This window comes from Perognathus longimembris, chromosome 11, assembly GCF_023159225.1.
Source record: "Perognathus longimembris pacificus isolate PPM17 chromosome 11, ASM2315922v1, whole genome shotgun sequence".
NCBI classification, from domain to species: Eukaryota; Metazoa; Chordata; class Mammalia; order Rodentia; family Heteromyidae; genus Perognathus; species Perognathus longimembris.
Genome location: NC_063171.1, coordinates 9,210,306 through 9,231,546, shown reverse-complemented (window position 1 = coordinate 9,231,546; position 21,241 = coordinate 9,210,306). Strand labels below are relative to the sequence as shown.

The window sequence follows — 21,241 nt, the reverse complement described above, 5'->3', positions numbered from 1 at the left end:
AGTTTGTTGCATGTGTTGACCCAGTTTTACCAGCACCATTTGTTAAAGAGGCTATCTTTCTTCCATACTATTGTTTTAGCTCCTTTATCAAAGATTAAGTAGGCGTAGTTCTGTGGGTTCATTTCTGGGTCTTCAATTCTGTTCCATTGGTCTTCAGGCCTGTTCCGGTGCCAATACCAAGCTGTTTTTATTACTATAGCTTTATATAACAGCTTGAAGTAGGGTATTGTAATTCTTCCAGCACTGTTCTTTCTGCTTAGGATTGTTTTTGCTATTCTAGGTGTTTTATTGTTCAATATGAATTTCTGGATTGCTTCCTCAATTTCATTTAAAAATAGTGTTGGGATATTAATGGGTATTGCATTGAATTTGTAGATAGCCTTTGGCAATATTGCCATTTTGATTATATTAGTCCTCCCAATCCAGGAGCATGGGAGGTTTTTCCATTTCCTTAGTTCTAACTTAATTTCGTTTTTCAAGCTTTTAAAATTCTCATCAAAGACGTCTTTCACTTCTTTGGTTAAGGTTATTCTTAGGTATTTTATGTTTTTGAGGGCTATTGCAAAAAGGAGTTGCTTTCCTGATTTCAGCCTCGGTCTTCCGGTTGTTAGCATAGACAAAGGCTGTTGATTTTTGAGGGTTTATTTTATATCCTGCAACTTTGCCAAAGTTTTGGATCAGCTCTAGTAGCTTGGGGGTAGAGTCTATGGGGTTCTTTATGTATAGGATCATGTCATCTGCGAAGAGGGAAAGGTTATCTTCATCTTTTCCTATTTAGATCCCCTTTATATTTTCTTCTTGCCTAATGGCTCTGGCTAGGAATTCTAGTACTATGTTGAAGAGCAGGGGAGAGAGTGGACATCCCTGCCTTGTTCCTGATTTTAAAGGGAATGGGTTTAATTTTTCACCATTTAGAGTTATGCTTGCTGTTCGTTTGTCATAAACTGCCTTGATTATATTCAGGAATGTTCCCTGGAATCCCAATTTTTCCAGGGATTTAGCATAAATGGGTGCTGGATTTTATCAAATGCTTTTCCAGCATCCAGAGATAAAACCATGTGGTTCTTTACCTTGCTCCGGTTGATGTGGTGGATTACATTAATTGACTTGTGTATATTAAACCAACTTTGCATCCCTGGGATAAATCCAATTTGATCGTGCTGTATGATTTTTTTGATGACCTGTTGAAGTTGATTGGCCAGAATTTTGTTGAGAATTTTTGCATCTATGTTCATCAGGGAAATCGTTCTATAGTCCTCTTTCCATGATGAGTCCCTGCCTGGTTTTGGGATGAGGGTTATACTGGCTTCATAGAATGTGTCTGGTAGTGAACCTTCTCTTTCAATTTCATTGAAGAATTTGAGAAATATTGGTGCAAGTTCTGTTTTGAAGGCCTTGTAGAATTCTGCACTGAATGCACCTGGACCTGGGCTTTTCTTGGATAGGAGATCACTTATTGCCCTTTCTATTTCAATACTGGATATGGGTGTGTTTAGAAGGTTTCAATCTTCATGGTTAAGTTTGGCGACATGAATTTTTTCTAGGAAATCATCAATTTCGTCCAAGTTCTCGAATTTGTTGGCATAGAGGTTTGCAAAATTGTCCCTTATAATTTTCAGAATTTCGGTCATTTCTGTTGGTGATGTTACCTGTTTCATCTCTTATCTTGTTTATTTGAGTCTGCTGCCTTCGTTTTTTGGTCAGGTTTGCCAGGGGTCTGTCTATCTTGTTGATTTTTTCAAAGAACCAACTCTGTTTTGTTGATTCTTTCGATGGTTTTTTTCGTCTCTAATTGATTTAATTCTGATTTGATTTTAATTATTTGCTCTTGTCTGTTGACTTGGGGATTGGCTTGTTGTTCTCTTTCAAGGAAATTAAGGTGCTTCCTTAAATTTTTGAGTTGTTGTTTCTCCAGTTTGTTGGTGTATGCACTGAGAGATATAAATTTTCCTCTGAGTACTGCCTTTGCTGTGTCCCAAAGGAGCTGGTACTTTGTATCCTCATCTTGGTTGAATTCCATAAACATTTGAATTTCCGTTTTAATTTCTTCAATGACCCACTGATGGTTCAGCAGTGTGTTGTTTACTCTCCATGAATTGTAGGATTTTCTGTGGTAGCTGTTTGAGTTGAGCTCTAATTTTATTCCATTGTGGTCTGAGAGAATGCAGGGAATGGTTTTGATACTTCTGAATTTGTACAGATTTTCTTTGTGCCCTAAGATGTGACTCTATTTTGGAGAATGTTCCATGTGCCACTGAGAAGAATGTGTATACTGTTGTTGCTGGGTGGAATATTCTGTAGATGTCGATTAAGTCTAGTTGGTCTATGCAATTATTTAGTTCTGTGGTTTCTTTGTTCAGTTTTTTGCGTGTTGATCTGTCCAGAGCTGATTGTGGAGTGTTGAAGTCCCCAACTATCAATGTGTTTGGGTCTATGAGTGTTTTTAGAGTCAGTAGTGTTTGTTTCATGAAGTTGGGTGCTCCTGCATTTGGTGTGTAGATATTTAGAATGGTAATATCTTCCTGTAGGAAAGATGCCTTTTCTACTATGTAGTAATCTTCTTTGTCTCTTCTTACCTTTTTTAATTTGAAGTCAATTTTGTCTGATACTAGGATTGCAACTCCAGTCTGCTTATGGGGGCCATTTGCTTGACAGATTTTATTCCAGCCTTTCACTTTTAGAAGATCTTTACTTTTGCTGGATAGATGTGTCTCTTGGAGGCAGCAGAAAGATGGATCTTGATTTTTGATCCAACTTATGAGCCTATGTCGTTTGATTGGAGAATTAAGTCCATTAATGTTTAGAGTTTAGATTGAGAGATGATTGTTTGTTCCTTTCATTATTACTATCTTGTTAAAAGCTGTGTTTTCCCGTTTCTTGATCTGATATTAACTATTTAGTGTTCATTTCTCTGTCTGTACTGGGATCTTGATTATTTTCCCTGTATCGTACATCTTTCAGGATTTTCTGTAAAGCTGGTTTGGTGGAGATACATTGTTCCAGTTTTTCCTTACTGTGGAAGACTTTTTTTTATTTGACCTTTGGCTATGAATGAGAGTTTGGCTGGGTACAGAATTCTTGGTTGGCAGTTATTTTCATTTAGTGTTTGGTATACCTCATTCCAGGCTCTCCTTACTTTCATGGTCTCTGCTGAGAAGTCTGGGGTAATTCTGATTGCTTTTCCTTTATATATGATTGTTTTCTTTTCCCTAACAGCTTTAAGTATTCTTTCCTTGTACTCTAGTGATTCTATTTTGATCACAATGTGTAAGTGGGATGTCCTATTCTGGTATGGTTGGTTTGGGGTTCTAAATGCTACTTGTATCTGTATAGGCCTTTCCTTCTGGATATTTGGGAAGTTCTCAGCTAATATTCTATTAAATAGATTGTCTATCCCATTAACTTCTTTCTCCAAGTTTTCCTCAATACCTAGTATCCTTAAATTGGGCTTCCTGATTGTGTCTTGAATCTCCTGTAGCGATCTGTTTTGTTGATTAGACTGGATTTGTATTGATTTTTTTTATCTTTCTCCATAGAATCTAGGGAATCTTCAGCTCCTGAGATTCGATCCTCTGCTTCAGTTAGTTGGGACTGTAGGCTAGCTACTTGATTTCGAATCTTTTTTCCTTCTGACTGGTCTTTCCTGATGATTTTCATGTCATCTCTTAGGTCTTGCATGGACTTCTTTACTTCATTAATTTGGTTTTGAGTGCTGTGTCTCAAATCTTTTACCTGGGTAGCTATCTTTTCATTTGACTCTTGAAGTTCATTTATCTTTCTATTTGTTGAGGCCATGAAATTCTCCATTAATTTTGCTTTGCCTCCTCATGCTCTAGAATAATTGACTGAAGAGATTCAATCTTTTCATTTATCATTGACTGCTCTGTTTGCTGCTTGTTTTGAGTGGGAGATGAGACTCCATTGTGAGCCATCTTTCTTGTATTTCCTCTGCCCATTTGGATTTGGAATGCCCATCTACAAGCACCTGTGAACACCGTTTAAGACCCAAAGCAGCCCTTACCAAGCACTGTTGTGTAAATCTTATAAGTTCACAATTATATACAGATACTTGTATACCTGTCTATAAAATTAGATTTGGTGTTCCTAACAAATACAGTTTCAATATTACAACCGATCCTGGGCCCTGTATTCAGTAGTTACTTATTTACTGTTACAACCCTATAAGCAATTCTTATATTAAGTTCTTTTAGGTCTGGTTTACTCTATGAACCCCTTTGATTCACTCGGATTAAGCAGGAATACTCTCTATCCAATAACCAGGAGTCAGTGGAACTTGGAGGTCCAGGCAGTAATTCAGGAGGGTAAGTTAGAGGTAGTAAAGAGAAAAGAGTAAAATGTATTGGGGGGGGGCATGATTTTGGTTTAGTTTCAATGATGTGGAAATGTGGAGAGGAGTAGAATCAATAGAGAGAACAAGGTTGGAAAGATAGACAATGGAGAGTTAGCAGAAAAGAGTGGAGGTGTTATTCATCGGAAAGTAATTTTTAAAGAAATTGAATGCAAAGAGAGAAATAAAGTAAAAATACTGGAAGACAGTTGCACAAAATAGAGAAAAATAATTTTAAAAAGAAAAAATAAAAAGGAAAAAAATCAAAAGAACAAACAACCAAAACAAACAAACAAAAAAAGACTTGATAAAACAAACAGGTAAAAATGGAAAACAAAAAAACCAACAATGTTTCAGAAGTGAAAAAATTAAAAAAAATGTTTTTAAAGTTTAAAAAATGTTTGAAAAGAGAAGAAAAAAATGGAGTCCTTCTTGTTTGGGTGGTTTTTCACTAGTCTCTGGTTTCCTTGCAATGGTCTGCAGTCTATTTTCCTGACTGGCTGGTTTGACTTGCTTTCAGTTTGCAGGGGGTGGATCTGTTCTGACCCTTCTCCCCTGTTGGTGCAATCCTGGGTCTCTGAGGTTCGCACAGCTTGCAGGTAGGCCTTGGGCGTCCTCTGTCTTTGGGGACGTGAGCAGTCTCGGGAACCGTGGCTCCTCTGTCTGCTGTGGGAGCGAGTCCTTTAATGCCTGGCTTTGAATAGGCTGTGGACTCAGCAGGGCGAGGCACCTCTGGCCTGGTTTACCCAGCTGAGAGTTGCTTGCCTTGGAGAGGTTCCTCCCTCCTGGGCAGGGCGGCCTCCTTGGCGGAGGTGGCTATGGAATGCAGCTCTGTTTCGGGCTGGGAATTGGGCTTCCTCTGCGATGGGACCGTTGAACTGTCTCAGGAACTGTTTGTTCCCCCGTCTGATGTTTCCGTGCCGCCGGTAGCTGCTCGCTGCTTTCGCTTTAAATTTCGAAATTCAGGCGGGCGGGGGGGGGGACCTCTGGCTAAGCTGTGGCCGAGGACGCGCCTCCTGCCTGGGCAGGGGCGTTCTCCTGGGCGGAGCTGGCTCTCACTGTTCGGGCCCTCTTGCCCTTTTCAAAGATGGCTCCTTTGTCCTCGCTTTCCCCAGACCCGCTTTAGTTCCAATGTGGTCTGACCCTATGCTAGTGACAAAGATGGCGCTTTGCTCTGGTGGTGGGGGAAGGGCTACCTTCCAGAAGCTGCTCTGTGGGTGCGAGTGAGAATATCTTTCATGGGGTACTCACGCTTTCTCTGCGATTTCAGCCCGTCTGTGCTCAGCCAGTGTCTGGAGGATTTCTCCCTGGTCTAAGCTGTGTGCTTTAGCCGCGTGGAGTGCTGGCTGCTGTGCCAGGCACTGTGCCGGCACCGGCACTGGTGTGGCAGTGGGATACTGCCTGGAGCTCAAATCTGCGTTTTCAGATGAGCAAAGTCGATTTTTTCCTTCCTGGCCAGAATCCCTGTACTGTTAGAACTTACTCTGGCTGTCTTTCTAGGAGTAAAAGTTTCTATGGGGTGAGAAAACTGCGATGTCGGAGGGAGCTCAGCTAGGGCTCTGCTGCTCCTCCGCCGTCTTCCTGGCAGTCCCAGTTTAAATTTTTTTAAATCAAAACAGGGCCTGGGAATGTGGCTTAGCATCAGAGTGCTTGACTTTCATGCATGAAGCTTTTGGTTTGACTCCTCAGCACCACATAAACAGAAAAAGCTAGAAGTGGCGCTGTTGCTTAAGTGACAGAGTGCTAGCTTTGAGTAAAAAGAAGCCAGGGACAGTGCTCAGGCCCCAAGTCCAAGCTCCAGGACTGGAAAAAATAATTTAAAAATCAGAAAAAAAGGAAAGATTGAGCCAGGCACTCATGGCTCAAGCCTACAATTCTAGCAACTCAGGGACTGAGATTTGAGAATCAAGATTTGGACCCAATCCAGGCAGACAAATCCAAAAGACTTTAATCTCTGATTAACAAACCAACCGCCAGAAACTGACTTATGGCTAAAGCAGTACAGCCCCATCCATGGGCAATTATATCCAAGTAAGAGGACAAGGCCCAGAGTTTAAGCTCCAGTAACAACATAGAGGGGAAATTTTTCTTTCCATATTAAGCTCTATACTACAAATAGACTTCAACCTCTTATTTGAATCTCATGGAGGCTACCACAGTCTCTAACATTAAATCCTTGCATAGCCACAGAGCAACATGTAGTAGTAATTGCTCCTGGCATGTTTCTTTTTATCTAGGAATGGCATTCTTTTCTAGAAGTTACTTACATCTTATATCATATTCATCATCATTTCATTACTGCCCAAATCTGTATCAATCATTTCCAAGGATACTGGGATAACCAGTTACCTTAGATGAATGACTTTCTCCTCTATGTTATGTGGAAGAGTGTATGGCAAATTTAGAATCCAATAGATGAGCGAAATTCGAGTGAGAATGAATAAGGTGGCTTGCAGGCAGTATGTGAGTAGAGTTTGTTCTTTCAGTTTTCTATCTGAAAGGATGAAAGTTCAGTTCTTTCAAGAGAACCTTCAGAGGAGGAGAAGATGAGTGGGCACATATAGGATTTGGGCTGCTATACTTCATGTGGGGAATGTTGGTTTAGCAGGTGAATATAGAGTCAGAGTCCTGGGCAGAGAGTTAGTTGTTAATCTTGAAGAAATTCTTAGTATGATGACTAGGAAGACAGAATTTGAGGGGAAAATATCAGTGGGAAACTAACCTTTCAGAAGAAAATTGGAGAAGGAAAATAAAAAGCAAGAAAGGACATAGAAAGACCAAGCAGACATTCCCTGTATATACAGTATCTAGAGTACTCAGATGAGATTCGGTGATAGCATGGGGACAACCACAGGCAGGGGATATGATAGGACTGCTATAAGCCCAACTCTAATCTTGGGGGGGGGGCGCGGCAGACACAGGGCAGGAACACTCTGGGCCTGTCAAAATCTTCACAGGAAGATCACCAGTGACTCCTAGATTCCCTGAGCAGTTTTGCAAGAGAGAGAGAATAAGGAATCACTCGTAGTGAAACCAGGAAGTTTGGGAGCAGACTGTAGAGGCAGCTTCCTGGAGCCACGGGCTGCCACAGTCCATGCAGCTAGCACACATGTCGACCTGCTTCCTATAAAGCAAAATATTAATCCTGGGTCAGGAAAATTGAGGTTAGCAGCCACATTTGCACACTCATTCCAAAATGACTCTGGTCCCTTGATCTTAAAGAGTTTATGAGAGCACAGGAGAGAAAAATGGAGAAGCAAAGTCTTAGTCAATACCAAAGAATTGTCAGGATCAGATGTACACTTGACTTTTAGCATAGATGGACATAAAGAATAACACACTGGTTTTACATCATTGTACTTATACACACATGCTGTATATTTGAACCTTTTGGAGTTTTTCTTAGACCCATTTGCTTGCACCCAAACATGATCAGTTTGGGTTTAACACCTGGGTTTTTTTCTTTTGGCTTACAGTAGGGTGGTAAGAGTCAGGATTGCCTCCAGGCTGTTCACTGTGACTCCACCCACAGGCTGCAAAGATCAGTTTAACACAAGACTTAAGTTAAAATAGTAGTCAAAAAGGCAAGTAACTTTGAAACCATGATGCCAGTTTTTACATGTTTTACCAACAGACATACAGACATACAGACAGTTATGCACAAGCTTCGGGGTGGGCTTAGATTTTTTTTTTTCTTTTAAATTGGCCATGTAAGTTTTCTGGAATTCCAGTGGCAAAATGATATTATTTTGCCCATATTTTAGAACCATGTGGTCAGTTAGAAAACAAAAAACTTTTCCGGCAAACAAAAATTTTTACAGATTATCTGGCGAGGAAATGGAGAAGCCACATTTTGGGAAACCAGTTCAGCTCCAATTGGGAGCTGAAGTGGGATGCTGTGACCAGAGAAGGTCCAGGAGATGGGAGAGAGGACACGAACAGAACACAGACATGTGGTACGGCATAATGGCGGCAGGGCTGGTCAGAGCCTTAGCAGGCTCACAGCAAGACACATTCCAGCATTTGAACTGCAAGGCACATTTGAATTGCAAGGCCACAGTTACAGAGTTCAGGGTGGGGGCAGAGTTACCCGGAGCTTGAGTCTCCTCATCCCTGCCCAGCCTCCAGGAATTCGGCACTCCAATTACCCAGGGGATGCGTGGGCTTCCACCTCCAAGAGTTTTTGAAACCTTGATGGAACCAAGATGGCACTTGTTAAAACCAATTCTATGGTTCACCATGTGGTCAATGCTAGAGAAAACTTAGGATTTATCCAACAACAAGCAGAATTTAACCGAATCTCCAAACTTAAAAAACATCAATAACAAGAACAGAAAACCTTTCTTTGTGAAACAAATAGAAGCAGAAAGAGAGAGAGAGAAGAGACAGAGAGAGAGAGAGAGAGAGAAAGAGAGAGAGAAGGAATTCCATCTGCCCGAGCGCTCATATAAGTTATGTAAATCCTGTAAAATATTCCAAATTTATAAGATTGGGCTCAAACTTGAGCAGCTTTCCCGAAGCGTTTTAGACTGTCCCCCACTTGATGAGTCACCAGCGGAGATGAACTAGAGATCAGTTGACTCCAAACACCCACAATTGCTGATTCCCTTGACCTAGCTCAGTGGCTTAAGGTCGGCGGCCCTGTGGCCTTCCCTGGGAGAGGGGCTCGGAACTTGGAGCCAAGATTTATGGTGGCCCAGTGGCCTTATGAAAAATCCAAGCTCCTGGCTAATGGTCACTCACCCTGGTTGGAGTTTCAAATCTGTTGTGGTGGATGATTGTGCCCCTCCCATGGTAAGTGATTAGCAGAGCTGAGGAGTTAAATATCAAGCATCCCCGGTATTACTCTGGTCAGCTGAAATGTAGGATATTATCAGCAATGGGATCGTCACCTCAATCACTATGTCCTGGACTGAGTGTGGAGTGTGGCCCTGAAGCCGCAGCCCTGTGGCCCTATGCTATGGTCATTTGGAGTGGGGCTCAGAACTTGGTGCCAAGAATTTTAGTGTGGCCCTGAGGCCACAGCCCTGTGGCCCTGTGGGAAATCAGAAAGTCAGATCTGAGCCCTCGGGTTAGATGATTACTTACCCTGGGTGTGAGGGCGAATTTGTAGATTGTCATGGTAGATGGAAGTAGAGTGCTTGGTCAGGAGAAGTTATCTCGGTGGTCCTCTGGGTGGGCTTAGGACAGCAGATTAGGTCCCAGGGGCAGCTTGGACCCCCCGGAAATGGGAGAGCAAATCCACCGGGATACCTATCCTGGGTTCGGCACCAATGAAAGCATAGGTCCTGGCCATCCCAGAGGACCATGCGGAGATAATCACAGGCAGGAGAAGAAGGTTCACAAGGAGGTTTATTAGTGGGGCCATAGTTCCCACTGGAGAGGGAGCTACATAGCGTCTGCACCTTATCCAGGTGGCAGCTTCTCTCTCCGGGGGTAAAGGGGAAGTAGTTAGGCAGTGAGTAGGAGTGGCTCATTAGGTATGGGTGGATCTGGGGTCTAGTGGGAGGAGCTGAGGACCTGAGGCTAGGGAAATGCTAACACACTGTACACACCATAAAATGGTATTTTGCTGTTTTGGATCCCCTGGAACACACGTCACTCTGCTTGGTGGTGGTAGAAGGGGCCCTCACAATGTGGAATCCATGCTGTGCACATTACTGGTCTTCAGGAAATAGCCTAAAATCTCTTTTTGGAAACAAAATAATGTTTTACTAGTGATGGCACATAACCATGTAACTGGCTATGAAATTCTTAATCTTTTAAAATTCTTTTCTTTCCTTTCAAATAAATCTCATAGTTCATTTTTCTCTGAGAGTTCTGAGACTATGGCTTGACTTCTATGCCTCATTCCAACTCATAGCACCATGGTATAGGGTGTGAGAAGTGCTATTGTATCCATTTTACAGAAAGGCACAGAGGCCTTCAAGAAAGCCAGGGAAAGTCAAGGCCCAGAAATCATATTCTCTCCCATGTTCCCAATATATAGCACAGACAGAAGCAATATCTTGTACACATGTGCTTTCTTTGAAAGATCTTTCCATCCATTTCCTTATTAATAAAGCTCACTGCTGCCATCTTGACTCTCACTTTTTCCATTCTGAAGTTATCTCAACCATTTCCTCGGAGATTAAGAACCTCGATTACAGATCCCCACAGGACACCCTTGCTCTCCAGAACATACAGTGCATACTTACAGTGTCATTTCTTCTTTGGTTGAAGGTCTTTTTTGAAAAAAAAAATCAGATGAAATTGAATGTCCCTGGGAACAAATGATGGTCACTCTTCCATTCAGGCCATACCACTTGGAAAAGGAAATGGATCCTTTTGGATTTCACATTTCTGAGTCATGCATCATGCGCTGCTCTTTCTGCTTTGAATTTGTTAACCACATTCTATTTTTGAGACATTTCAGAAGATTCCTAGTTAGAACTTCTGATATTTCTCCTTAATAATTTGCTATTCTCTCACTTAATAAATTGCCATCCCTCCTAATCAGCCCTAAAATTTAAGTCTTAGTATCACTGCATTTGATCTTGCTCTGCAAACCCTTCATAATCAGATAGATGCAAATTAAGCCCAAGATGCCACTTAAAAATTGTCAGATGGGCAAAAAATAATAAATCTAGTAACACTGAGTGTTAGTATGTTCAGCAGCCAGACTGAAATTCTCTCAAGGGAGAGAAGATGGGAGCAGTTCCTTGGAAAGAAACTTGGAAAAACATTGTCAGCTCATATTGCACATGTACTGTACAATACTCAGTGTCTCTTCTAAAAAAACTTCAGCAGATGGGCATAAATAAATACATACAAACACTGTTTAATGTGGCTCTCTTGGAAAAAAAGGAAAAGCAGAAGAATTGCTCCTGTTCTTAGGAAGCTGAATGAATAAACTGTGCTTACTGTAGCAGTGGTAATAAACTTCTGCAAATATCCACATGAATAAAATCACGAACATATATTTCTGAAAAACATAGTTGATATAGAATATTGTGTTACTATTTGCATAAACACACACACACATCCCAAAGCACGAGCAGTGAAGGTTAGGTATTGATGGTAGTATGCTGGCCATTTCACTGAAGGTACAAGAAGGGGTGGAAAAGGAGGAGACTGAAACATTGTCTAAATATAAACATACATATTCATTTTTTAATTTCACAAATGAAAAGAGACTGTAGCAATCTTGCTTTTATCCTCCTGGTGAGTACAAAGGATTTGTTCTATTTCCTACCTTGTTCTACTTTTGACATGCTAAAAAGTTCAAGATTTTTTATTTTGAAAGAAAGAAAACTACTTTTTGTGGCAAACAAGAAAGAAAGTACTTGCTAAAAGTCAAGCACTAAATTAGAAATAAAAAGATTGGAGTAAACCTGACCATTCTGTAAAAAGCCAAATAGTCAATATGTTTTTACCTTGTGGGCTTATGGTCACTCCACTACTCATGCCTCACATTGCAAAAGCATCCAGAGGAAAAATGTAATTGCATAGATTTGACCACACACCAATACAACCTTATCAGCGAAACTAGACTCAGGTTGGGTTTGACTCCTGTGCTGTAGCTTGCTGCACTTGTAGTTTACAGTTACAGGGGAGGTAAATCGCTTACGCACCAACAATTTTAGGCATGGAGGATGGTCTTGTAACCAGGGAAAAACTCTCTCTCTCTCTCTCTCTTAGGGGAACTAAACCACTATTATCCCAGCTTTCAGAATCAAAATGGCAATTGAAGAACCTTTAGTGGTTGAGGCTGTTGCTGTTTAAAACTGGAAAAGTAATCTCTGGTGTTTAACATTGTTAGAGGTTTTTATTTCAAACATTGTTTGCTTCCAGTTCTTTTACTTTGGTGGTAGAAGCAAGTTTATCCCAGATGTGCCTAGAGATGAATATTGATCCCTGAATGTTGTCTTTCAAAGATGCCTGAGAATTCTTAGGTCAGAGGAAAGTGTTTCAGTAGCATCTCATTCCTCACTCACAGCCTAGTTCTGCCTCTACCTGGCCTCTCAGAGTCCACAAGGTCAGTCAAAGAGAGATTATCAAACTCATTGCACCCTTGGCCTTTGCTCTTTGCTCATTTGCATATATGTTGGGATGGATGTTTCAGCACTGCTATACATTTTTTTAGAAATCAGGAGCTTTCTTGTTCCAGTCCTATTACATAGCTCCAACTCCAGTTTTGACCATTTTAAGATGAGCTGGTAGTAAGGGGTCTGTGATTCTTTTCCTGCCTAAGGCAGTGAAGTTCTGGCCTGGGTAGCTCTTGCTCTGATTTCTTCAGAGGCCAAATCCAGAGTGTTTACTTAGGGGAAAATACTTTCACTACTACCTCTCTTTTTGCAAAATCAACTTTGGCCAACCCATTCTGCTTAGGCCATCAGCATTTATAGGCCTGGCACTGCTTGCAAATTGACAAGACTGTCAGGCCAGAAGGATGGATAATAAAACCAGCAGCATTTATTTATGAGTTTCTTCTGATAGAAGCCAAATCCAAGATGTGAGAGTAAAATGAAATATCCTTGTACTGACATTCCTGGCAGTCTTAGCCACATTCCTGAGAGGTTAATTTTATGCCAGCCATTTTCTCTGGCTAGCAAAGTGGTTCAGGACAGAGAAAAACTCTGAAGGGCCTCATTCAGGTTGTGGTGGGTCCCCTGAAGCCCGTACTTGGTGAAGTGAAGAGAGAGGTAGGCACAGGCACTTTTCCCATGAACCCAGCATGAAAGAAGGCCAGTGGAGTAGCTGTTATGATCTGAATTGCTTTAGTGCTCCTGAAAGACATAGGACCCTTGCTAACAGCCACCATGGCAAGTTGGCCAGCTCTTGCCCACTTACTGTTCTGTGATGTGAGAGGTTCTATCTCCACATAGGAGAGAGAAAAGAAATGAAATGCAAGAGAAGAGTCTGAGTTGGTTCTAGTCACCTAGATTTTATCAATCATCTTTTTCTTTCCTGAATATGGGAGTTTTGCTTTTTTTCTCTAGGTTCTTGTGAGATATAACTTCTATGCGTGGATTTATGGTGTTTATAGGTACCCTAAAGTGTTCAAAGAATGCATATTTATTTATATCTTTTTCACTCTTCCCAATTTTGTATTGTCTTAAGTTGTACAAAGGATTGTAATTTAGCAAAGTAGTTCACGAATGCAATTACAGACTGGTATCATCTCTTTCAACATTCTCACCCCCACCCCCATCTGACTTGCTTTACTTTTTAAAACTTTGCAGTATGTACAATGAGTTCTTGACTGTATTCCCCTCCTTCTCTTCATTTGTGTACCCCTCTCTCTCCTTGGCCCCAACCTCCTCTTGCAAGTAGCCATTTCTTGATGCTTGTTTTGTTGGGCCTTCATTTTTTTTTCTTTCTAAGGAATTATGTTATTTGAGTCCTTCCTAGAGTCTACATTATTTCAGTTAATACATCTAACCAGAAGGTCTATTCATGTTGACATGAAGTGATTTTGCTTCCAGTTGATCAGACTGTGTTTGAGTTCTCTTTTCTCTGACAACAACTAAAGCCCATTGAAGGTAAATGTGCAGTTTGGAGCCTATGCATTGAGGTTGCTAATGGAAGGAGGGGTTAAGGGTCAGACTCTTTCCTGGCTGAGACTTGCAAACTTGTAGCTGAAAGAGAAATCAAGATATTCTCTTTCTAAGACACAATTAGGGTCACAATCTTCCTGCAAATATCAAACATGGTTCAATACCCCATGCTTTGTGGCTGTGTTAGAAATATGTTCATTTTCATATACTTCATGTGTAGAACCAAGGTGGCATAAGAAAAGACTTTAAATCTTAACCTCAAAGTGTCAGTAGTTGTGCTGACACTTCCTCTTCCTCTGTTCTTTTCTCTTCCTTCCTTTTAATGCTGCTACTGAGGCTTGAACTCAGGTCCTTGCACTCTTGCATATTTTTTCCCACTCAATACTGGGCTCTATCATTCGAGCCATTTTTCTACTCCTTGCATTTTGCTAGTTAATGGGTGGTAAGAAGTGCGCCAGTTAGTACTTGCTTTAAACCTTGTTCCTCAGATTGAAGTCTTTTGAATAGCTAGGATTACAGGCATGAGCACTCAACTTCTCTCATATATTTTATTCATTTTATCAAATGTCATCTATTTTGCCTGACCTCTGTGCTGTTGGGAACATTATACCTGGATGTATCTTATTGGCTTTTAAGGTGCTTATTTAGATTTTAACTGATAGGCTTTGAATGAAATTCTGAACTAGGAAGTGATTTTCAATGCAAAAATCAATCAATCAATTGATTTCCTTATTTATTGTGAAGGTTTGTTTGGCTTACTTGCTCAGTTAATGCTCTTACTCCTTGAGCCAGCCTCCTAGTCCTGCCTTTTATGTCTGGTATTGGAGATGGACTCTCACAGGACTTTTCTGCTTGGCTTACTTTGAATTGTCATCCTCCGACTTCTGGTTCTTAGCATCCTTAGTAGCTAAAGTTACAGACATGTGCCACCAGTGTTTGCTAAAAATGTAAAACTCTTTGGGAGTTTTGAATTAAGCCTGATTTTGAACTCAGGCCTTGGTGCTTGCTGGTTGGACCTCCACCCCCTGCCCTTGAGCAATCATCGCCTAAGGACATTTGCTTTCATTTCTCTGTATCTGTTCCACTTAGATATGTTTTCAAAAGTGTTTTAAAAGTGATTTCCTGACCGCCTGGTCTCCGTGCACTCCCCAGGGGGTATCTGAGATGTCTCCAAGGGTTACTGTTTTGTCACTTCTTAAGTCCAACGCCTCTTGGAGCCACCCAGCCACCAGCACTAAAAGGAAACCGCTGGAAGCTGTACTCCTTCGCTCTTCCTAACCACCATCTAACTCTTCTTGTCACAGGATGCTGCGGAAGCTGTCTCTGTCCTTGTTCCTGGTGGCCCTGTTGGTGAAGGTAACAGAAACCCGCAAAAACCGACCTGCGGGTGCCATCCCCTCGCCCTACAAGGACGGCAGCAGCAACAACTCTGAGAGATGGCAGCAACAGATCAAGGAAGTACTGGCATCCAGCCAGGAGGCCCTGGTGGTCACTGAGCGCAAGTACCTCAAGAGTGACTGGTGCAAGACACAGTCGCTACGGCAGACGGTGAGCGAGGAGGGCTGCCGCAGCCGCACCATCCTCAACCGCTTCTGCTATGGCCAGTGCAACTCGTTCTACATCCCGCGGCATGTGAAGAAAGAGGAGGAGTCCTTCCAGTCCTGCGCCTTCTGCAAGCCCCACCGCTTCACCTCTGCCATCGTGGAGCTCGACTGCCCCGGCCAGGATCCGCCCTTCCGACTCAAAAAGATCCAGAAAGTGAAGCAGTGCAGGTGCATGTCCGTGAACCTGAGCGACTCGGACAAGCAGTGAGCACCGGGCCCCCAGGCGGGACGCAGCTCAGCACCTCACCCTGGCCGCTGGGCGCCACTGCCGCCGCCTCTGTCCCTGCCCTGAAGCTCACTCACCGACACGCTCTCTGGTCTCCCCTCCTTCCATGGCTCAGTACCTCTCCTGGGGCTGAAGGTGGCCTGGTCACAAGGACCCAAGTGGAGCTTTGCTGATGTGTTCCCACCCCAATTAGGCCCCACTCATGTCTCCAAAGCCAGCCTATAAATTGGGCCGGGTGGATGAGGCAGGGAGACCACGGACAGTTGTGGGAGAGGACCATTCAGGCGATGCACTAACAAGCCCGCATAAATGTTTGCACCATGTGGAAAAGCGAGCCTTGCCCTGGTCTCATTCTCCATGCCAGCTCCCTTCTTCCCGCCTGGAGGAAGGCACGCTTCTCTGACCAAAAGTCTTCTTGAGAGGGAGCAAGGGGAGGGCCAATGGAACTCTCGGGGTGGATGTTCCTTCTCGCGATTTGGAGGCTGTCCTTAACGGCTACTGCGGTGCCTGTGTAGAGAGTTCCGGAAGGAGATATCCATGGATATGGCGTCTCCAACTAGCCTAATATCTACAAGATCTGATGAGCCAAGGGGATCAGGAAGGGGACTACACTGGGGAACTTTACTCACAGTAACCCAAGCCCACCCTCTTCCGGTATTACCACCTCTTCTTCCCTTCTGTCCCCATCCCCATTTGTGCACTCAAGATGAAATCTGGCGTGCATGCACTACCGCTGCACGTAGACAGTGATTACACACAAGGCCCTCTATGTTAACGCTGGTTTTATAATGGACCTAGATTGTAATGAGCTGTTAAAACTGCTATAGACCTCTCCCTGTATCGCTTCACATGCCTTGCCTCTGGCTTAGAAGCACCATTCTGAGTAGGGAGGAGAGCAGGCGATGGCCTGCTGAAAAGACACAAGGTATTTCCGGAACTGCCTGACCTGTGGCTAACAGTCCTGTACCCAATTTAGACAGGGCAGGGAGGTGGGCGGAGTCATGATGTGCTTGGAACATGATGTCATTGAAGATGCAACAGCAGCACTGTTGTAGAAGTTGGATTGGGGTGGATGGGTGTTGGGTAGGAAGTCCCAACCCAAAGCTCTTACAATATTTAATATGCCCAAGTGGTTGAGAAAACGTACTATTTTGCTGCCACGACACTAAGCAAAATCTACTTCTTGCTTAAATATATTTGAGAATGTGAGGAGTTGGATCCCCTTGTGGGTGTTGGAGGAAGTAAAAACGAACATAGAGTAATCTAGATGAAGAGTCCCTCCTAAAATAACTAGCTTCCTTTCAGAAAAAAAAAAGATTCAAATAGCATAAGCAATCACTAAACTGTCTTTTTTTTCTAATGATTTATCAAAATTCTCCTGTTGTGATCTCTTCATAGAAGAGAATTGAAATAATTTATTTTCTTGCAGATATACTCACTTTGAGTCCCTTTGCGCTGTCACCTCAGGAAGGCCTCTCTGTGAGTGATGTTTATAGAATCTGACAAATGTGAATGAGATGCCATGGGGAGGAATCAGCATACTCTAAATAACTTTCACTGGTAATTTGCAAGCCAGTGTACTTTCAAAGGGATGGTTTTCCTGGGATGTGAGAGAGACCCTCTTCACTCTGTTCTGTGATTGAGGCTTTCTGTCACTAGGCAGTGATGAGGTGTCTAGAACTCATCACCTGAAGAGGAAATGGCTGTGATGGGATGTGCAAGTTGATCTATTGCTTGTTACTGCATTATGAGTTTTGTATTTTTCTCATTTCTCCAACACTACAAAACCCAAGCGTGAACTGTGCTGCTTGTAAAGGGGGAAGGTCTTGACTTCAGAGATAAGCATATGCAGGTAGAATCCGAAGACAAAAATGAAGACAAATAAGTTAGTAAAAGAGCCTGAGGATGGAGACAAAAGTGAAGAGGGTATCTAATATCAGAACTGTGATTTTAGCAGAAAACTTCAAAATTGACTTAGTGCAAAAAACATAGCAGAAAATCTAGGAAGGAAGGAAATCCAAGTTGGTTTCAGTGGAACTGGTGGAGTATAATGTGAAGGGAAGGAAGAGAAGTCTCCTATCCAAGTACAAGGCCAATGTTATCATTTTGTTAATGCAGAACTTACACAAATAAGAGAAGGATTAAGCCAGAACTCGTGGATTATAGGCCGGAGCTCTCTCTTTGAACCCAATCATAGACATGGTAATGAAAGCAATGTGATATGCTGCAGTCTGAGGCTCCTTCTGGGGGTATCCTATATATCAAGTTTACCTTCTAATGGCTCAAATTGTATTTAATTGTTTTGTTTTGTTTATAAATGAAGAAAAGTTATAAGTATAATATAATTATTTTATAGGTATACTATTAAATTATAGAACAAATAAAGATACTCTAGGATTATATGTGATCCTGGTGTGATGTGCCATGAATGTGGGATTCTGGGCTTCTGTTGATGACCAGCAAAGAAGCCCGGTGTGCAGATTGTGTTGATCTAGCGACATGAGCTCCTCCAGTCTGCCTGTCCCTGACATGTGATATCTTTAAGGACCTAGTATCTTGAAGGAGAATCGAATCAGGCATGCAAGGAGCAGAGTGCTAGGAGTGAGAGGCACTCGATCCTAGACTTGCAAGCTTCATGCCACTTCCACTCCTCCAGCCCTACAGGATATTCTTACTGTGTTCTCTGAGGAAGAATGAACGAATGAAAAAAATGAATGAATGCGGAAACCTGGAAAAGCTACTTCCCATAGAATTTTATGGTCAGTTCCACTTTCTTTTTTATAGCCAGTGTGCCACACTGGTCTCTTCAATGATCCAGAAATTTCCCTGAATTTTGTTCAACTTTACAGTTACTATTCACAGGTTTTAGCATTTCTTAAATATGTCCTGGTCTCATAGTGTTTCCATTTTTTCTGCCATTTTAACTATCTGCCTGAAATAGAAACTCAATTACCAATAAAGGATAAAAACCCAAATAAACTTGCACACAGTTAATTTATTGTCTGGTAGTCAAAGGATTTAAATTCAAGTTGCATAATGAATAATTCATCTTAGCTTAGAAAACAGGATAGAAAGATCCATCTTGTCTGAAAGTGGTTATGGATTTTTATGTAGCAAAGTCAATTAAAATGAATTTTTGCCATTGAGTGAATAATACAGAATGTATGTATTCTTAGCAAGCTCATTTAACAATTGAAACATTGTCACTGATTATTAATATCTACATTTGAACAATAAGACCAAATTATAATGTAATTAAAGCTTGTGAGTTATTACATCATTTTCTGAATCCTTCTTTACCCCTTAACTTTGCTCCCTTGGATCACCAAATTTCAAGCCTCTGGCTTCTTACACCAGCAAATAGTGCAGCCAGTTTACCAAAGGCAAACTTACAAATCAGTTTCCATTGTTGCTTATATCTGTGTATGTTCTGACATTACTGGCTTCTATAGTCCTCAGCCTAGAAGACTCAGTTGAAGGAACAAACTAGGACTCATTGCCATACTGTGTTTTGCATCCTGAGACACCTGCCTGGTTTGACTTCTCTCCTCTACCATTAGTCTTCTTATGTCTGTTGAAAACATTTATTATCACACACACACACACACACACACACACACACACACAATTTTAGTAGGAGACATAAGGAAATGAGTACCCCATCTAGTCTGGTATCAGAAGTCTTCTGAGTTTTTATAAATTTAGTCACTAATTCCCTATGTACATTGTGTAAAGGCTTACCAAGAACTCTTACATGTTTGCTCTTGTATCTCTCATATGGTGCTACCACATGATTTCAACCATTCACTGATTATGTACTGTTGTATAGAATGACTGTAAAATACAGATCCTTTAAGTCTATACATTGTCAAAGGGAATGAAATTGTAAATAAATAGCATCATGAACACAATGGGTGATCATCTAACAAAAAGGTGGATTGCATCTGGTTCCACTTTTTGATACATATGGAAGAAGCCACATTTTCCAGATTAAATGTGCTTTAGCAAAGAAAGCAACCCCGAGGGTGGGAGTGGCCACTGGGGCTACTACATTTCTGAAATGTGACAGAGACTACTGCAGCACTAAAGTATGAGAGTTTTGTTGAGTTTTTCCCCATTCCTTTTGGAATTTGGCTTTGGTTTTCATGTCCTGTTTTTGCTGGGGTCGAGAGCAGTTTCAGAGTATCTACTTGCCCCTCACACTGTACCAACTCTTTCTGAATGGTCAAAGAATCAATCTACTTGGACTGTTCCTTCCATTTACCTATGCAGACAAGAGGGAAAGGATTAGTCGGCCGGTTCATGAGGCAGTGGACGGAGAGTAGGATTTTTGCTCCAATTCCAGTCAAGTCTATAGGTCCCAGTGGTAGTAAGCCACAGTGGCTTATGGTCTCTAGGTATAAATACCATGTAGATTATGTTCAGTAATCTTCCAAAGTGCTGGCTATTCTCCCTTTCTTCAAAGAAGATTTACCTCTATAAGTGATCCCCAAGAAGCCCCAAGTTAAAGAGTGAGGAGTTGGGAAAGGAATGGATTGTCCCTAGCATTGCAGAGCACTTACTCATGAAAGATTAGGCACTGGTTTAGCTAATGTAGTCTGTGTCTTATTTGGAAACCAGGTGAGAAGTTTGATTGAGAAAGTGCCCACTCACTCTGATCATCTGTCATTTATTTCTTTTGAGGGTATGAATTAAGGACTGCTCAGCCTACCTATCTTGCCTCCAGAAACACCATATTCTATTCACTAACTCCGAGATTAGACCATTTGAACTTCTATTCTCAAATCTACTCTGGTATTCCTTCTCTGAACCTTTGGATCTTTTTCTCTGCCATGTGCAGTGGCAGTCCCTGTGTTTCTGTGTCATTGATGAGGATGTTAAAGTATGCTCCCTAGCGCCACCTACCATGTCAATGCTTATCTTAAATTGGTTTCCCAATCTCTGACCAGAGTTCTGAGCATATCTATTGGAAACAAGGTTTAGAAGTACATGAGAAAAATCAGACTGAACAATGAGAAAAGCAATCTGGTCCTAAATGAGAACATAGCTGATCCCAGGAGGAGCTTAAAAATGGCATTTCAAAGTTGCCCTAAATAGAAAGGGGGAAGTAGAACTTTGTCACCTGCAGTAGCCAATCACAGCCTGTAGGGCATACTTGAAAGGGGGCATGCTTTCTTCCAACTAAGGGCAATTCAGGTGAGGAATCTGCTGTACACTATGCAGCACTGATGTTTGCAGTAGAAGCCAGGGAATAAGATTTGATGAGATGGGTATATCAGCCCTGAAAAGGAAAGAGAACACTATGATAGTGATCTTGGATGTCTGCTGGGGTAGTGCCTGGGAGGAGAGAGGAAACAGAGAGAAAAGAATATGGATGACTTTGAAAATTAAAAACGACAGAAATTCCATTTTATCTCACAGAAAGTTAAGTTTGCTGATAGATTTGCCTAAGGGCTATTTCACTTACCATATACAAAGCAATTAGAGGCACAGAATCCCCGTCTTGATAGGCTAATCAGTGGTT

The 21,241-nt window shown here is 41.8% G+C and overlaps 1 protein-coding gene across 1 annotated transcript in view; it reads left to right on the top strand.

The window, feature by feature from the left end:
* The window catches only part of Grem2 (gremlin 2, DAN family BMP antagonist), a 113,739-nt gene extending 94,901 nt beyond the window's left edge, over nt 1-18,838 (top strand). The window contains exon 2 of the mRNA XM_048357638.1: nt 15,192-18,838. Coding sequence (XP_048213595.1) covers nt 15,193-15,699 — 507 coding nt within the window. The 5' untranslated portion in view covers nt 15,192 and the 3' untranslated portion in view covers nt 15,700-18,838. The remainder of the gene's footprint in view (nt 1-15,191) is intronic.
* Nucleotides 18,839-21,241: the final 2,403 nt, after the last annotated feature.